The sequence below is a fragment of the Onychomys torridus genome, chromosome 4, assembly GCF_903995425.1.
Source record: "Onychomys torridus chromosome 4, mOncTor1.1, whole genome shotgun sequence".
NCBI lineage: Eukaryota > Metazoa > Chordata > Mammalia > Rodentia > Cricetidae > Onychomys > Onychomys torridus.
Genome location: NC_050446.1, coordinates 143,876,012 through 143,894,599, shown reverse-complemented (window position 1 = coordinate 143,894,599; position 18,588 = coordinate 143,876,012). Strand labels below are relative to the sequence as shown.

General features: G+C 47.0%; 1 protein-coding gene across 1 annotated transcript in view; it reads right to left on the bottom strand.

The window, feature by feature from the left end:
• Positions 1–18,588, bottom strand: part of Acss1 (acyl-CoA synthetase short chain family member 1) — a 51,247-nt gene that overhangs the window by 2,779 nt on the left and 29,880 nt on the right. The window contains exons 4-13 of the mRNA XM_036184500.1: positions 18,126–18,301; positions 17,628–17,780; positions 10,401–10,548; positions 9,205–9,342; positions 8,103–8,195; positions 6,919–7,031; positions 6,463–6,589; positions 5,620–5,747; positions 5,435–5,498; positions 380–498 (exon numbers count right to left, since the gene is read on the bottom strand). Coding sequence (XP_036040393.1) covers positions 380–498; positions 5,435–5,498; positions 5,620–5,747; positions 6,463–6,589; positions 6,919–7,031; positions 8,103–8,195; positions 9,205–9,342; positions 10,401–10,548; positions 17,628–17,780; positions 18,126–18,301 — 1,259 coding nt within the window. The remainder of the gene's footprint in view (positions 1–379; positions 499–5,434; positions 5,499–5,619; positions 5,748–6,462; positions 6,590–6,918; positions 7,032–8,102; positions 8,196–9,204; positions 9,343–10,400; positions 10,549–17,627; positions 17,781–18,125; positions 18,302–18,588) is intronic.

Sequence of the window (18,588 nt, the reverse complement as noted above, 5' to 3'; positions counted from 1 at the left end):
TTAAGTTAACTATCTCAGGCATTGTGTCACAGAGAGAGAAAGCAAACACAAACCTAGTACCACAAAAAGAAGAAAAAAAAATCTATTCTCCTTACCGTCCGGTCCTGTACCTGAAGCCAGCCTTCAAAGACTACAGTACAAAAGCATCTAGCCTTGCCTGGGGCTGTGTCCTAAACAGGTATGTGCTGTAAACTTCAAATGCTATGGCCTTTCCCAGTCTCAGGAAAATACGATGGGAAGCCCAGGCCACTAAGGACAGTTTTGATGTTGGTGGAAAAGGAGCCCCATGCTTGCAAAAGTTCACCATTGCTTGCATCCGTGGAAAGCAGAGGAGATTTAAAGAGAGCGACGCTATCCCCCTGACGGGGAGTTGACTCACCAAGATCTGGTCGGGCACGGCATACTTGGCGATCTTGGTGGCCACTGCCGACTTCAGTTCATTTACTACCTCGTCTGTATCACGCGTGTCGTCTTTCAGTACAATGAAGGCAAAGGCAGCTGGAAGAGAGCAAAGGCTGGGGAGTGCTAGGTCCTACTTGAGTCTGGCTTCACTCTGTAGTCACCAGCTGCCATAAACCCAGAGGGCCTCTAAGTCATGAGATGGCTACATAGTAACAACTGGTTTCAGCTCCCCCAACCCTGAAGAAGCATGCCCACAGGACAGCAAGTGAAAGCAATATGCCCCTGTCCCACATGGGTAGTCATGCATGGTTGAGAGAGTGACCCAGAGGCAGTGCTGATGGCTGTGTGTGACCTCGGACATGTGACTTAACGTTCTGTTCTCCCAGCTGTGAAAGAACGCAGTGTGGACTGCCTGCAGATGGACACAAAATTGTGTAGCAGCGCCCTGGTGAACACATGGGTCCATGCCCAACAACACGGCAGCTGCTTAGCGCGCAGTGGTCTTTTAACTTTAAAACATGTTCCCTGAAGCTGGGGAAAGGACTCAATCAGTAACGTAGGAGCCATACAAGGATAATAACCCGAGTTCAGATCCCCAGCACCTGGATAAATGGCTGGCTAGGCGTGGTGGCGCATGCCTATAATCCTAGCCCTGGGGAGGCAGAGACAGGAGGCTCCCTGGAGCTTGCAGGCCAGCCAACCTAGCCAATTTGTGAGCTCCCGGTTCAGTGAGAGACTGAACTCAGTCTCATGTCTCAAAAAAACTCTGTAAAGGACAATTGAGAAAGACATCTGGCTTTGACCTCTGGCCTTTACATGCATGTGCACTATACAAACATGCATGAGCATGTACACACACACACACACACACACACACACGTTCCCCCATTGCACAGCCGTAGTTCAATTGCTCACTGAGTGTGCAGGGGCTACTGTGTTAGACAGTATCAAACTTCAGACTTGAAAAGCTCCAGCAAGGAAGAAAGTCCTGCCAGGCTGCAAGGTGAATGCATGTGTCAGCACAAACACTAGACGACAGTTTTCAGTATCCTGGAGAGTTCTGGAAAGAATGTCCTATGGCTCCTACTACCACACAAGGATCTAATTTTACGGCTTGCACCTATGTCCTGACACCATTTCTGATGGCCTGTCCTCCCTACTGCCCTGCAATGTCCCTCCTCACATCCTCACATGAAGTATTACACACACACACACATACACACACACACACACACACACACACACACACACACACACACACACATCACAGCTTTTCCGGTCATGCATTTGTCTGCTCTGTGCTGGTTTCCATCTTCCAAATGTATCCTGTGGTGATACTATATTTGTAAAATGTGATTTTATTTGTATATTAATAAAGTTGCCTTGGGGTCAGAGCAAGCCAGAGCAGAAGCTGGGTGGTGGTGGTGCACGCCTTTAATCCCAGCACTTGGGAGGCAGAGCTAGGTAGATCTCTGTGTGTTCAAAGACACAGCCAGCATGGCGACACACGCCTTTAATCTCAATACCAACCATAGAAGACCTGGAGGTCTGTACAGACAGGCAGTGACAAGGAGGTCATGTGGCTGGGTTTACAACCAATGAGAAGGCAGAACAGAAAGTCTATAAAAAGAAAACACACACAGAAGTAGCTCTCTGGTGGAGAGGAAAGACAGCAGAAGCAGTGAAGGGTAAGGCTCTCAGCTATTGCTCTGACCTCTTGGTTTTTAACTCTGCAACTGGCTCTGTGTTTCTTATTAAATAAGACAGTTACATCTACAGTATTCTTCCCCTGGACTTCTTGAACCTGCTGCACTATATAGCTTCCTTGTTGGCCATGCTTACTACTGTTCAGTGTCTGTCCCTCCTTTCTCTTCCCTGACCATCCTATCAGGTGGCTCCATGATGGAAGAGATGTCACCTACTTCACATTCACTGGTGTGTCTCCAGCATCTAAAACCATGCATAGAGTATGGTAGGTGCTTGTTAAGTATGTTGACAAATGGTTGTTTCCTGCACAAGCTATGATCTGCATGTAGTGAACTAAGCTGCTACTAGAAAGGCTCCCCCCATCTCCACCTAAAAAACTCATATTCATCCCTCAAAGCCCTGCCTGGTTAACTTAAACTCTGTGACACTCTTTCTGACTCTGTCCATCTATCAGGTTGTGAAGTCTTCAGAGAAAAGAACTGCATTGTTTCATCTTGTCAGTTGACATGACGTTGGAGACAGACTTGGATTACTGATTCCAGAGGCAGGGATAAAGGGTGGTGGAGGATCAGATGAAGAGCCAGACAGAGTTGTGCAATGATCAAGTGGTCATAAATCAGCAGGATAAGAGGCTAGCCAAAGCCCACAATGTTCAAGTCCCAGTCAAATTGGAGCCAGAGGCTTCCACTGTTCAGAGGGACAGACATGCAAGTGTGTTCAAGCAGCTTGACAGTAACTAAAAACTGTGAATGAGTTATTCCATAGCTGTAAGAAGCCAATGCAACACCACCAGTCACACTTACTGTATGTAAGCTCCCCTTCCAACTCTGCAACCACTGAAGAGCTGGCAATTCCTATGCTGAGAGCTGCTGCCAGAGCAGGAGGAGGCCAGAGGGCCCAGAGAGAGTGTTGAGCATCAGGCCACACTGGGAGTGCCCCTGAAGAACCCACATGCAGGCAGAGCAGCTGAGGCACAGCACAGCACAGCATAGCCTGCCCAATCTAAAGCTATCCCTCTGTAATGCAGTTTCTTTGACCCTGTTCATATTTTCTAGGGTTCCTATCCACGGGCTGATATACACCTAAAGGCAAGGCAAAAGGTGCCTGGAGTCACAGGCTGCTTTCAGCAGTTCCTTGCCCTCTCAGGTTGAGGACTGAAGTATTGACACTGTCTTGAAGCTCAAACTGGAACCTTCACAGTTTCCAAATGCTGGGAGCACACCAGTGCACTGCAGATGCCTGGATGGACCACCGAGATGTAAAATGCCGAGGCCCCAAAAGTGGTCCAGGTCCCTACCCAAATGAGGCACTGTAGTGGGTAGCCATCCCAGCATTGTCCTGGAAGTTCCAACCCCCTTTGAGGCTTCGGTAATGGTCACACCCAAAAGGCGGGGCTGAGGGAGGAAGCAGAAGACCCAGGATGGAGAGGAGGTCTCTCTCTAGGTTCTGGGACGCTGGACACAGGAGGTAAACAGAGCAGAGTTCTCCAGAGAACACCACCAGACTGCACCATACCTTTGCCAGACCCTACAACCTATCCCTTCATTTGTAAGTTTACGCCACTAAATAAACCTCCCTTTTAACTATGTGGAGTGGCCTTAATAATGTCACCAATAAGGCACCTCCACAGTTACCTGGAAGAACTATTCTCACTACTACCCACTCTTCCCATCCTCCTGAAAGCTGCCCCAAACTGCTCTCCCACATGCCCGTGTCCCCCTAACAAAGCCACAGCCACATCAGTTCTATGATAATGAAGGATGCTGTTTTTAAAGCACTTAATTGCTTTTTAAATTTTGCAACAAGTCAATTCAAAGAAAGTATCTAATGGGGCTAGAGATATGGCTCAGCAGTTAAGAACACCAACCTCCTGGGAGCTCATGGACTCTAGACTGACAGCTAGTGAGCCTGCATGGGACCAACCTAGACCCTCAACATGTGGGTGACAGTTGTGTAGCTTGGTCTATTTGTGGAGCCCCTACCAGTGGGATCAGATTTGTCCCTGGTGCATGAGCTGGCTTTTTGGAACCTACGTTGTACGTTGGGATACCTTGCTTAGCTTTGATGCAGTGGGGAAGAGCTTGGTCCTGCCTCAACTTGATATGCCATGCTTTGTTGACTCCCATGGGAGGCCTTACCCTTTCTGAGTGGATGGGGAGAGGGCAGAAAGGAGGTGGGAGGATGGAACGGGAGGAGAGGAGGGAGGGGAGACTGTGGTTGGTATGTAAAATAAATAAATAAAAAGAAAAAAGAACACCAGCCACTCTTCCAGAGATCCTATTCCCAGCATCCACATGGCAGCTAATAACCATCTATAAATCCAGTCCCAGGAGACCCAACGTCCTACCCCACCCCACCCCATACCACCCATGCACAACCCTGTCCTCTGTGCACATACAGCGCACAGACATACATGCAGACATAGACATAAAATAAAAATATAAAAAACGAAAGAAAAGGCAGTATCTGGGGGCTGTGGTGCAGTGGTAGTCTGCAAACTTAGCATGTTTGAGGGCTTGGGTTCTAGCCAGGACATTAAAAAAAGTTAAAATGTTTGAGTAAATACTAGAACAGCAGCACCTAAGTGTAGACGAGAGACAGGTGTCAGTTGGAACAAGCTGTAATGTGGAATGTCCTTAAGAGGAAAGAGAACACTCAATCCCAGGCCACTGGGCAGGGCAGACAAGGTCATTCTGTGCAGAAATGACCTCACACAGGCTTAGGATATGGCCAGTTCACACTAGTATGAGTGCTGTGGGCCTGCCATTGCAACACTCAAGTGTCCTTTCCAGACACAGCCACTTAGAAATCGGCTGGCTAGGGAATGGGGAGAGGCTTTAAAATAATTGGTTTAAGATCATTCTGATACCTGCTCTGCCCTCCCTCACTGTGTCAAAATGCAGTGGAATAACAGGTCACATTTCCCAGCATCTCAGGGCAGCACACAGCCTGCTATAGCCCAGTGCATAGGTAAGGCAGTGGCAGAGCTAACATGTGTGCTGAGACCAAGCAGGTGGCTAGGCAGGGGGACATGCATATGGCTTACAAAGTGCCCCAGAGATACTAGGAACAGAGGTGACTGTCCAGGCTTAGCCAGAGACTGAATAGGTCATGGCTTTTTGTGGCCTAGTGTCCTTAAAGGTCAGCAAATCTGAGCATTTCACAGCTCAGACCCTTAATGCTTACCTTGCTCAGTTTCCTCACCAGAAGGTAACAGTATGACCCATAAGGGCCTATCCTTGCATCCTCTGAGACCTACTGTTCCTTTTCTACTGGTCATCCTGCTGGGCATGAACCTCCACGGTAGAGAGAAGGGGACACTTACCTTCTCCCTTGATGTCATGAGGATACCCAATGACAGCAGTTTCTGGAACAGCAGGGTGGTCAGCCTGTGCACAACAGAAGACAAAAGGCCTTGAGGTGACTTGGGGGTGTACAATCCCACCCTGACTCTGAGATCAACAGAGGCATCATTAGAATACCAGTAAGTAAAAGGCAGGCTGAGCTTACCATTGCATCCTCAATCTCTGCAGTCCCCAGGCGATGACCACTGATGTTGATGACATCATCCATGCGCCCTGTGATCTGGTAATAGCCACCCTCAGTACGATGAGCTCCATCTCCAGTGAAGTAATAGCCTGCACCATAGTGAGGCATTCAGTGCCAGGGACTCTGCACAGTCCATGGCCCAGCCCCACTCTGGAAACTAACTCAGAAGGTGGCTGGGTTGTTATTGGTCTGTGATCTCCCTCCAGCAACTAATCAAAAACCCCTCTCTAGGTGAGGGCAGGCTGTGTTCTAATGAGAAGGCAAGTGGTACTGAGAGCATATCCCGTGGATGATGTCAAGACTGCAAATGTCCAGAGAGCAGAAAACAGACAGATGCACCTCAAGATGAGCGTCAGCTATAACCTTGAGACTGAAAGTTGCTAGTTCCAGCAAGGCAGAGATGATGGCAGTCACATAAACTTCCAACCCAGGACCCAAAAGAAAAGTGAGAAGAACATTAATGTAAACTGTGAGAACACCCAGCCTTTGTGACAGTTTCCCAAGCAGGTTTCTTCACTTATCTTTCCCAGTACATACCAATGTCCATCTCAGACCACAGCCATGTGTTAATGGATACATTCATGTCCAACTGGGCCCCTCAGAGGCTTGGCATGCCCACGCCACCCCCCAGTCAAGATAAGGAAGGTCTGGAAAGTGGAGGGGGGGGGCATCAGAGCCAAACTGGCTTCTATAAAGCCATCACATTACACTCAGTTGCCATGAATTTAACCAGTTCCCTTATCTATGGAAACATGATTCCAGTAATCCATGGAGAAGGTATGGGGATCCACCCTAGATGCTCACCTGGGTATGCTCTGAAGTAGGAATCTATGAACCTCTGGTGGTCACCATAGATGGTCCTTGCCATGCCTGGCCAAGCTTGGGAAATGCACAGGGCCCCAGAGACGTCGCGGCCCTCTACAACATTGCCCTATAGACGAAGGGAGACATTCATGAGAGACCTGGCTAGTTCTGGGAGAAAAGCACAGTCCTGACTGCTCGGCCCAATGCAGAAACTATAAAGCACTGAATGGAACTGTCGAGAACTTTCCTTCTGGCGAGGTCTGATGAGGGCCCTGGCCTGCAGCAGTCACCAGCAGTTCTGTTTAAGAAGGAGCTGCAGGGAGTGTGTGTGAGGACCTGGCCTTTACCCCAGGGACCAGACCCTGCATCTTAGCAAGAGACAGAAAGCAGCGGATGTGGAAGGCTTGCCAGATGAGTAGTGAGTACAGGGGACAACCTCTGCAGGACCCCACACACCTTCTCATCCATGAGTGCTGGGATGATGCCAAAGAAGGGTCTCATGGCCATACCCGGCAGGATCTCTGCCCCATCTTCGGAGGGCCGTGGTGCGATGCAGATGCCACCAGTTTCTGGAGGAAGAATGAGGAAACACCAATTGACCTGAGAACCAGAGATGAGTAGGTTCCAGAATATGTCCATAGGCTTGGACTGCAGTCCTCTCTACTGTGGACACAAGCAGAGCCCTCAGCTCTGCATTCAGCAGATGGGTGCGGGTGCTACCTTCTGTTTAACAGGCTGTCACTGGGTCAGGCCTGTGTTTAAAAAAGGGAGAGGTAAAGGCCACCTTCTTGCACAGGAAGATGGAAGAAATGAACGGCTTGAAGCCAGGATCTGTTTGACGCACAACAATGAATATTAAAGTCCGTGTGGCCAGTTCTCTGGCACCCGCATCTACCAGCATCTATGGCAGCAACTCACGAGGCCCACTGGGAAAAGTTCTCTGTCCCAAGTCTTGCAGCACAGGACAAGCGCTATTCTTTGAAGCTGTCTCATGCTGGCTACTTGCAACCCAAGACTTCCGACAGTGTTACTGTATAGTGGTGGCCTCTTCCCCTAAACATCCCAAGGAGTCAAATATTCAAAAAAGGACAAATTAAAACAGCCACAGGAAAACTTCCTTTTCCTGCTAAAATTTAAATTTAGACTCTGGATCCCTCGAACAAAAGGACTTGTCCTCCTCAGAAGTGGCTGTGTACAGAAAGAGGTGGCTCATTGGCAGAAGGCTAATGAGCACACATGAGACCCTGGACTTGACTCCCAGTGCTGCACCAAAATTAAAAAGGAAGGAAGCAAGCCAGGAAAGGGCCGCCACCTGCAAAGGAGAGGGAACTCTGAGAACTGGCCAGTCCACTGGCCATAGGCCACTTGCCCTAGCGTATCTCCTCATCTCCTCCTCTGAGGCTCACAGAGGCTGTGAGAAGCACATGAAAGCAAGACTCAGGAGAGCATCGCACATCCCCTAGCAGCCAGGCTGTACCTGTGAGCCTTCTCCTCTACAGCTGCATACTGAAGGGACACGGGCCTGGTGAGCACCGTCACAGTCACTTGAGAACATGAACCCCGGCGCTAGGCATGCATGAGCCCCGCCAGTCCCCCGCTAGTCCCCAGGCCTGTTCCAACTCCCCCTCAGGGACACTCACCCGTCTGCCACCAAGTGTCCACCAGCGTACATCTGCCATCACCCACCACCTTGTGGAGCCACTCCCAGGCTTCATGGTTGATAGGCTCTCCCACTGAAACCACACAAAAGCGAAAATTACTTCCAAATTAAAAACTAGTAGTCTTCAAGAAAACCAGAAGCCAAAAGGAATAAAGGATTAGGGAGCTTCCTGAAGGTTACATCAAAAGACCTGGAAAGGCCTGTGTTCCCATGTCCATAGTCTTCAGAGTAACATACATTATGATGAGTACATTCACCATGACAGTTCAAAAGGAAAAAAAAAAGTTCAAGAATATGGGGAAACAGAATATCAGCCACAGTGCATGACTGAAATCTGGCAGAGTTTCTGAGGAGCAAGTGACATATTTGCCGTCATAGTTAAGAGAGTATACATCCCGTACAACTACTTTGGACAATTGTCAGGGGCAGAATCTATTAAAGCTAAAGATGTGTTGACCCCACTATCTGAAATTTTGACTCCTGACTTCATTCCTAAAAGTAGACACCTGACAAAAAAAAAGGGGGGGGGGCATTGTACAAGGATAGATCCATGCCAGTCTTGCTCATCACAGCCAGAAAGAGACTGCCTTTAAGGGCAGAATGGATAAGTTGGGGTATATCTATAGTGGAATACCATATAGTTATGAAAATAAGCAAACAACCCACACCAACACATTGTATGGCTCCATCCACACGAAGTTCAGAACATAAGAACACACACTGAGAAAGCTCCTACAGCCTCCCATATCCTATTCTGCTTTCTAGTCTGTATTCTTCTGTAATTGATCTAGGTAGCAGTCATCTGTGCTATGTATGAAAGAAAGTCTTTATCAACCTGGCTCCTGAGCGTCTGTACGTTCGATGGATCTTACACCTCTGAAAAGAGGTACTCTGCCTTAGCGTTTTGTCTGTCAGCAAAGTTTCCAGGACTAACACACAACCCTTACTCATCAGTTTAGAGCACCTACTGCTGAAACAACGGGGTGCCCCTCTTGCTAGTCACCTGTCAGGAGTACTCAGTTCAGCACTGCCCAGCACTCTGAGCCTCGGGCCCATGCTAAGCCACACAGCACTTTGCTCACCTGACCCCAATGTGCGCAGGGAGGAGCGGTCATACTTTTTCACCCAGGCATCCCCGTACTTCAGCAGCAGCCGGACAGCTGTCGGGGCACCATAGAACTGGTTGATCTTTAACCTCTGCACTGTCTCCCAGTAGCGACCTACAAAAGGAGCAGAGTCAGCCAAAGATCCCACCAAGCATGGCCTATTGGGTACACATTCAAGGTAAGCTCAGAGTTACTAAGGGCTGGGGTCATTTATGTGATCATAAAAAAGGATCCAATACCATCCCTGAAGAATGGAGTTCCAGGGAACCCCCTAATTATGAGGTGGCATGCAGAAGCATCACGTGAGGCATTCCACGTGAGCTAGCCAGGGATCAGCTTCAGATATTATTGCTGCAAGTTTAAAAAAATAGCATAGAACTTTGATCAGTGGTGATTAAATGGACCCTAAAGAAATGACTAGTCTTCTCTTGGTAACAACGTAGCCACTGGTATGTGTGCATCCATGTGCCCAGAAAACACACACCTAATACTCATGAAACTCCACAGCTCACACTATTCCCTGAAACTGCTCCATCCCTGATATCACTCCATTATGCTTCCTTGAGTGCAGCTTGGGGGACCGAGAAGCATCAGAAAAAGTTCATGCCCCAATACTGTGGCATGCTAGGGCGAGAGCCAGCAGCAGAGACCCCGCAATGTGACTACATTAAAGCAAATATTTGGGGACACTGTGTTGTGCGAGAGAAATACCAAAGACAGCAGGATGAGGCCACACCCTCAAAGTGAGTACCGCTTAACAAGGGTGGCTACAAGCCCTGTATGGTCCTAAAGGCTTGGGCAGTGAGACTGAGGAGAGTAGGAAAGATGGGCAGCTGGCCTAGGTTTCGAGGAAGGGCTAGATGTAGACAAGTGGGGTGGCCCTAAATATGAGATAGAGGATGTTAAAGTGATGCTCTCTGCAGGCAGCTTCCAATACAGGGGCAGTAAAATTGAAATGGGTAGTTTTGAAATGAGATTCTTCCCTGAGCAACACCCTCTGATCTTTCTGCACACAGCACTAGGCTCCAGTTCACCTAGCATCTTTAGTGTCCACTGGCATAACAGTTCCCTTGCCAGATCCAAGCCTCCAGGCTTCTGTGACCCTTCCCTCCAACCTTGAGAAACCTCCCACACTACCTAGAGCAGGCCTCACCAGAGTTCTTGGTCCTCACCAGCATCAGGGTAAACAGGGGTGCTCTCAAAAAGGACCGTGGTAGCTCCATTGCAGAGGGGTCCATACACCACATAGCTGTGTCCTGTGATCCAGCCGATATCAGCCACACAGCCAAAGACATCACCTGGCTGGTAGTCAAACACGAGCTACGGACACAGGAAGGGACCCTCAAGAACTTGCCTTCCCCAAGTCACCCTTTTCCTACCCACCACCAAGGCATAGTCATTTGCACAGAAGTCTGTAACTGACACAGCCACCCCAGCTGCCAGGTGTAAGGTGAGTGATGGCTTGTAGGAGTTTCCCACAGAGCACAGCAGAAGACAGAATCATGCACACAGACAGCAACAGTGTAGCCAGTACCAAACAGTACATGGTACACAGAATCATCCACACAGACAGCAACAGTGTAGCCAGTACCAAACAGTAGTACATGGTATATGAGCCTAGGGGAAAACTCTGAACTGCAGAAGGAAGTTGCTCAGGAGTTTATCTGTGAGCTGAAGATGGCCCATGTCCTGGAACACGTATGTACCCAGTGGTACCATTTCATCTCATTGTACAATTAAGGTGTGGCAACTTGAAGTGAGAATGTACATCGGCAATAGAGTACAGGCTTGTCATACATGAACCTCTGAGTTCAACTCAAAACATCAAGAAAAAGAAAAAAAATCTGGCATATTTATGAACTACCTTATACCACTGTTTTTTGTTGTTGTTTTTTTTAATTTTTTAAAAAAATCAGGTGGTGGTGCACGCCTTTAATCCCAGCACTAGGGAGGCAGAGCCAGGATCTCTGTGAGTTTGAGGCCAGCCTGGGCTACAGGGCGAGATCCAGGACAGGTACCAAAACTACACAGAGAAACCCTGTCTTGAAAAATAAAATTTTTAAAATATCAAATGCAAGCACCTATGGCTTCCCCTTGCTGAAGGGTCATCTTGGGATCCTATTGACCATTTGAGGAAAACAAAGCTTAGAGACCCAGTGACAAATGACTAGCTGCCATAGACAAAGTCCAAGGAAATGAAAGGGATAAAGGGGAACCAACGGGGGAAAGAAAACATCCAAATATCGTGGTGAGCAGGAATATGTATTTCTAGGGATGTGGCTCTGGGGTGAACCTTGAAAGGAACATGGGTCAGTGATGCATCACATTATAGAGGATGGACTGTAAAGGGGGCTTCTGCAAGACTAGTAGATAGTCTGTTTCTTTACCAATGTGATGTTCATTTTATTTTGGAAGGATTTGTGTATGTTCAAAATAGAGTTTTGCTGGACATGGTAACACAAAGCTTTAGATACTCACTCTTGGAAGGCAGAGGCAGGCAAATCTCTGAGTTTGAGGCCACTCTAGTCTACATGGAAAGTTCCAGGCCAGACAAGACTACATAGGAAGACCTTGTCTCAAAAAACAATATTTTTAATCTTTGGTTGGGAAGTTCCCTAGTTCCTGCTGACAGGGTCAGTTTCTCTAGGAATCAGCAGTTTACAAGCAGCTGTAAGAAATCGTGAGCAACCAGACCCTTGTAAAGTTGTATCTCCAGGCCAGCGAGGATGCTCTGGAGAAGAAAGGCACTTTCACTGTTCTGGAGAATCAGGATGTTCTTAGTTTATAACCCCAAGCACTCAAGAGCGGAAAAAAATATGTATATAATGCAGATCCAAATTGCCTGTCCTGGGGCTGAAGATTTCTTTCCCCATAATTCCTTAGAGGAAACCAGGGGCCGTGTGCAGTCATTCTCCAAAAGGCCCAGCAGCCAGGAAAGTCTATGACTCCACTGCATGCCCCAATGTCACTCACACCTCTATCACCCTTCACAATTGAACCATCTTCTTCCCTAATAGTCCCAATACCATCAGCATGCAGCCATGTGTATGGGAACACCTATAAACACATGATCACATTCATGTGGGCAAATATGCTCATTTGTATGCATCACATGTAAACATTCCCCCAGGTGAACACATACTTGGGTATGAAAACATGCACACTTGTGCGTGAGCATACACAAAGCTCCCCTGCAACCATGGTAAACATCAACAACATTTGAACCAAGGACCCTAGCACACACTGTCATCTGAGTACAGGGCAACCCCAGTGTGGATGCCTCTAGCCATCTTCCACTGAGAACACAGAGACATGGACACCTCAGCACTTGCACAAGCTGAACCAGCCACATCAAAGCAGAGCTGGGTACACCTAGAGGGGGAACCAGACTTTTAATCCAACAGCCTTTTTGCTGTGTGTCATAACCACACAGAGAGAGGGCTATAGAGTTGCCTGGGTTCCTGGGAACACCTCAGGCCTCCTTATACCCAAGGCCTAAGTTGACACTTGGCACAGAAAAAGCTTCCAACAACAAATGAGCAGAAAGACACACTCTCTCTTGACTATTTATTCTTAGCCATAAAAGCCTGAAAGTCTCCCAATGCACTTAAAAAAAAAAAAAAAAACCTCCTAAGTATTGAAAAAGATGCTCCCTTCCCTATCTCTGTGGTGGTAGATTGAGTAAGAATGGCCACATAGGCCATTTATTTGAATGTGTTGTCATAAAGGAGTGACACTATTTGAGAAGGAATAGGAGGTGTGGCCTTGTTAGAGGAAATGTGTCACTGGGTGTAAGCTTGGAGATTTCAAAAAGCCTACACTAGGCCTGATATCTCTATCCTCTATCTATCTATCTATCTATCTATCTATCTATCTATCATCTATCATCTATCTATCTATCTATCTATCTATCATCTATCTATCTATCTCACTCTGCCTTTGGATCAGGATATAAATCTCTTAGCTACTTCTCCAGTGTCATGAATGCCACCCTGCCACCATGCCCCCTGCCATGATGATGATAATGGACTCAGCCTCTGAAACTGTAAGCAAGTACCCAGTTAAACACTTTTTTACATATACAAGAGTTGCCTTGGTCGTGGTATCTCTTCATAGCGATGGAAGAGTGACTAAGACAGATTGGTACCAGGGACTGGGATGTTGCTGACGGGCCTATCATGCTGTTTGTTGGAGAAATATGAAGACTTTGGGACTTGGGGCTAGAAAAGCATTTGAATGCTTTAAGCAGTGTTTAACAGGACATTTTCATAGGAGCATAGAAGACAGTGCTGAGGGTGAGTTGACCTGTGGTGGCCCAGCTCAAGAAGTTTCAGAGGGGAAGAACATTAGTAAGTGGCCTAGAGACCATTTTTGTGATATTTTGGCAAAGAACACAGCTGTTTTTCACTTTTGTTCTAAAAATCTACCTGAGGCTAAATTAGAGAGTTTTGAATTAATGGCTTTGGCAAAGGAGATTTCAAGACAGACTAGTATTGACTCTGTTGTGTGGTTATTAATCATTCTTGTGTATGTGTATATATATAATGAAATATATATATATAATGAAAAGGAGCAAACTGAATGAAGATAAATATAACATGTACAGTTTGAGGAGAAAAAGCACCAGGAAAGGCTATGTTGGAGCTAAGTCCTATGCTCAAAGAGATAAAAAACTTAAAGAAAATCCTGATGCTAAATAGAGTGGGAACTTCAGGGCAAGACCCCACCCAGATAAGCTTGCAATTTGTGAAAAGGAATTAAGCAGCAAAGGGATCCGCCCTTAACAACAGAAAGCTGATGCAAATGTAAGGGGTCAAGTGCCAGTGCCAGCAAGCAACAGAGTTGGCACTTCAGCCCCCAGAAGGATGCTAGCTTTAGAGTCAGGGATACAAAAAAAGGGTTGTGTAATCTCTCTCCAGCTAAGGAAAGCTGCTGAGGCCAGGGGTGTGTCATAGGTTTCCCTACATGGAGGGCCAGAGAGGCCATTGCACGAAGCTGTGAAAGTGAAGCCTGGATTGTGTTAGAGCTCCCAAAATGTGGGAGTTGCCAGAGATGGGATTCCTGCCAAAGCAAGCTGCTAACAGGAAATAGAACCAGCTCAAGAGAGAGAAGTGTATTGCAGTCAACAAAGCTGAATGGAGTTGGAGATCTGAAAAGTGCTTTGACACCAAACATGGAAATACAGCATTTGGAGTTTGCCCTGCTGGGTTTCAGTCTTGCTTTGGTCCAGTATTTCCTCACTATGCTCACTTTCCTCCTTTTTGGAATGGTAACGTATATTCTGTGCTATTGTATGTCGGAAGTATGTGATATGCTTTTTGATTTTGATTTTACAGGGGTTTATGATTAAGATATGGTCATGTGTCTCAGAGACTTTGGACTTTTAAACAGTGTTGAGATTACAATAGACTATGGGGACCTTAGAAGTTGAACTGAATGCATTTTTGCATTATGACATGACTACACACTTATGGGGACCAGGGAGTAAGATGTGGTGGTTTGAACAAGAATGGCCTCCATAGGCTAATATATTTGAATGATTAGGAACCAAGGAGTAGAACTCTTTGATAGGACTAGAAGGATTAGGAGGTGTAGCCTTCCTGGACAAAGTGCGTCATTGGAGTTGGGCTTTAAGGTTTCAAAGCCTGTGCTGGGGCAGTCTCACTCTCTGCCTATGGATCAGGGTTTAGAACTCTCAGCTACTTCTCCAGCACTATACCTGCCTTCATGCCATGATTATGAACTATACTCTGAAACTGTAAACAAGCACCCAATTAAATGTTTTCTTTCATAAGTGTTGCCTTGGTCATGGTGTCTCTTCACAAATATAGAACAAAGACTAAAACACTAGCCAAGATTTTTCTGGGACACAAGGCTTTCTCTGGAAGCCTGGCTGGAACTCTGGCCTCATGATAGAACAGACCAAGCCAAGGAAAGTTGCTACCAGCCAGAACAATGCCTAATCCCTGTTCACAAAGACATGGGTTCCACGGCCATATTGTTCCCTTTACTGTTGCTACTAGTCACAGCTGAGTTTACCTTTAGGAATAGAGCATCACCAATGGAATCTAGAAACTCACCCCAGCTGGGAAATGTCAGCTACTCCCTGAGGCAACCAACGACCCATGTTAAATCACAGTTGTCTACCCATCAACACTTTCTATACACATTTATTGGAATAAAATCATGATCTGTCATTTCATGTGCCTAAAGGGTGGCCCACTGTTGTGCAATTTCCACTTAATAATTCAAATTTCTTTGTCAACGTGTTCTTAATTCTGTTTTTACTTTTGAATCCTCAATTGTTTTAGCAATTTTTTTTCTTTTCATTTTTAGGATCAGTGGGAAGCCAGGCTTGGTGTTCTTGGGAAGCTGAAGCAGGAGGATGACACAAGTTTGAGATCAGTCTGGGCCACAGAGTAAGATTCTATCTTAAAGAAAAAAATTGCAAAAGCCAGAAGGGGCAGATGACTCCAAGGAGACAGTGTCTTCCAGACACAAGACTGGTGCTAATATGAACTCACAGACTGTGGCAGCATGCACAAGGCCTGCACAGGTTCCCAGCACTGGGAGGAAAAGAAGACACCGGGTCTGGCTTAGTTATGGTTTTATTGCTGTGAAGAGACTCCATGACCACAGCAACTCTTAGGAAAGCATTTAATTGAGGCTAACTTACAGTTTCAGAGGCTTAGTCCATTATTGTCATGGCAGGAAGCATGGTGGCAATACAGGCAGACATGGTGCTGGAGAGGTAGCTGAAAGTTCTACATCTGGATCTGCAGGCAGCAGGAAGAGAACTGGCTTGGGCTTCTGTGAACTCAAATCTACTCCTAGTGACACACTTCCTCAAACAAAGCCACATCCACTCCAACAAGGCCACACCTCCTAATGGGGCCATATTGGTGAAATTATTAAGGCCACTCCACGTAGTTAAAAGGGAGGTTTATTTTGTGGGGTAACTTACAAATGAAGGGATAGGTTGCAGGGTCTGGCAAAGGTATAGGGTAGTCCGGCGGTGTTCTCTGGAGAACTCTGCTCGGTCCACCTCCAGCGTCCGGCGTCCCGGAACCAAGAGAGCCACCTCCTCCTGCTCCTCGGTCTTCCGCTCCCTCCTCTGCCCCGCCTTGTGGGCGTGATCATTACTGAAGCCTCAATGGAGGTTGGAACTTCCAGGCCAATGCTGGGATGGCTATCCACTACAGGGCCACTCACTACAGACCAAGTGTTCAAACATATGCATCCATGGGGGCATTCCTATTCAAACCACCACAGACTCTCTCACCCCCAACAAAGAAGTTATCTGCAATTGATACTCACTGGCAAATGGAAAATCAATTTTTTCCAACAGTGTATCACAGGGTATATCAAACATACTCCAGGGCAGGGCCCATACCCAGGCATGGTTGGCAAAAATAATATGGATTCAATGATATTTTTGTGGATTTTTCATTTTGTTTTGTTTTGGGTTTTTTGTCTTATTGGTGTTATACTTATTTTTGTTTTTGTTTTGTGGGGAGTTGTTTTTGTTTCTTTTTTTGAAAGAGAGAGCAGAAAGTTTGGTTAGAGAGATGGGAAAAAATCTGGTAAGACTTGGGGGAGGGGAAAAACATGATCAAACTATAGTGTATTAAAAAATTCTAAGCCGGGCGGTGGTGGCGCACGCCTTTAATCCCAGCACTTGGGAGGCAGAGGCAGGCAGATCTTTGTGAGTTCGAGGCCAGCCTGGGCTACCAAATGAGTTCCAGGAAAGGCGCAAAGCTACAAAGAAAAACCCTGTCTCGGGGAAAAAAAAAATCTAATGAAATAATCAAACAAAAAGTAAAAATCAGAAGGAAAGGACAAACTATGAACTTCTGAGCGGAAGAAAAATAAGTATTTTAACATATAATAGTGAATGCATTCATTTTTACACCAAGACAGGGCTGGGTATGGCTTGGCTTTGGTTTTCTGCAGTCCTGCAGCTGAAAGCCAGTGCTTTGTGCACACTAAGCATGTATCCCATCACCCCAGCCCTGGTGAGCTCCTGCTGTTTAAATCCTTTCTCTTTACAACACAGTTGGAAGATACATGTGTAAGGAGCTCATGAAGTCAGAAATGAAAGGGAGCCTCCATGGGCTCCATCCCCCACACCGCTAGCAGAAGGAGCTAGAGCAGCAATAGGGGGGCTCCTGAGTCACAACAAGCTCAGATGCACCCCGACTCTTCTCTCTTTCACACACCCACTCTGCTGCACCATAGTTCACCACAGCCTGCTCATAAGCATGCTGCAAGCACACATCAGTACCACAGCTGCGGCTGCAAGAATTCTAGCCATCACTGTGGTTTCTTTCTTGCCCTACCCAGAATCTGCCCGAGGCATGGCAGGGGCCATCCTTCGCTCTTTGCCCCTGGGCTCCTACCTTGTGCGTCATGGCGGCATACAGTAGATAGCCCGCCTGCGTATGAACGAGTCCCTTGGGTGAGCCCGTGCTCCCAGAGGTGTAGAGCATGAAGAGCATGTCTTCACTGCTCATGCTTTCCGGGGCACACACAGGGGCCTCTTTGGCCATTTCCTGGAAGGGACAGAAGCACATCACTGGGTCAAGGCATTTAGGCACTCCCCTCCATTAGGCCCCTGGAGAGTACCATTTCCCTAGCTGAAGTCAGGACTCTCAAAGTTTACATTCTATGTCAATTTCAAATGCAAAGATTCAAAAAGATGGTTTGAGGCTAGTGATATAGCTTGGTGTTTGAGCTCCTACTTAGCATATGCAAAATGCTGGGCTCCATTCCCACTGCTGGGGTAAGGGAAGAGGAGGCTGGAGGGGCACATCTAGGAAACCCAGACTAACAATTCCCAGACCCAGGTGATCTAATAATAATCTCTCCTCACACTGTACCACATGAGGTAAACCAACCTGCTCAAGCGGGATGTCCAGATTCCCCATGTGAACCTTGGCATCTGTTCTGTGAGCCACCAGGACATGCTGGACTGTTGGGCAACTCTTCACAGCTTCATCCACTATATTCTTCAGCTCCACTACACGCCCTCCCCGGAGTCCTTGGTTGAAGGTGATAACAACCTTGCATTTGGCTAAGGAACACAACACAGACTGTCTGATCAGTGTAGACCCTCACAGCCCGGCCTGACTTGTAGCTGGATATTCCAGGCCTAAGAGTATGACAGGGGAAGTCCAATCCAGTAAAAGAAACCACAGATAATGTAAGGGTCTGCTTGCTGTGAAAGCTCGGGGTGTCACATAGAAGTATTCCGTCTTTCGTCAACGCTGGGGGTGAGTGGGAAAGAACCAGAAACAAATTTGCTTGAGACTCAATTGTTCTTCCTCAGGTCAACAACATAAAGACAGTCCCCAGCCAGGC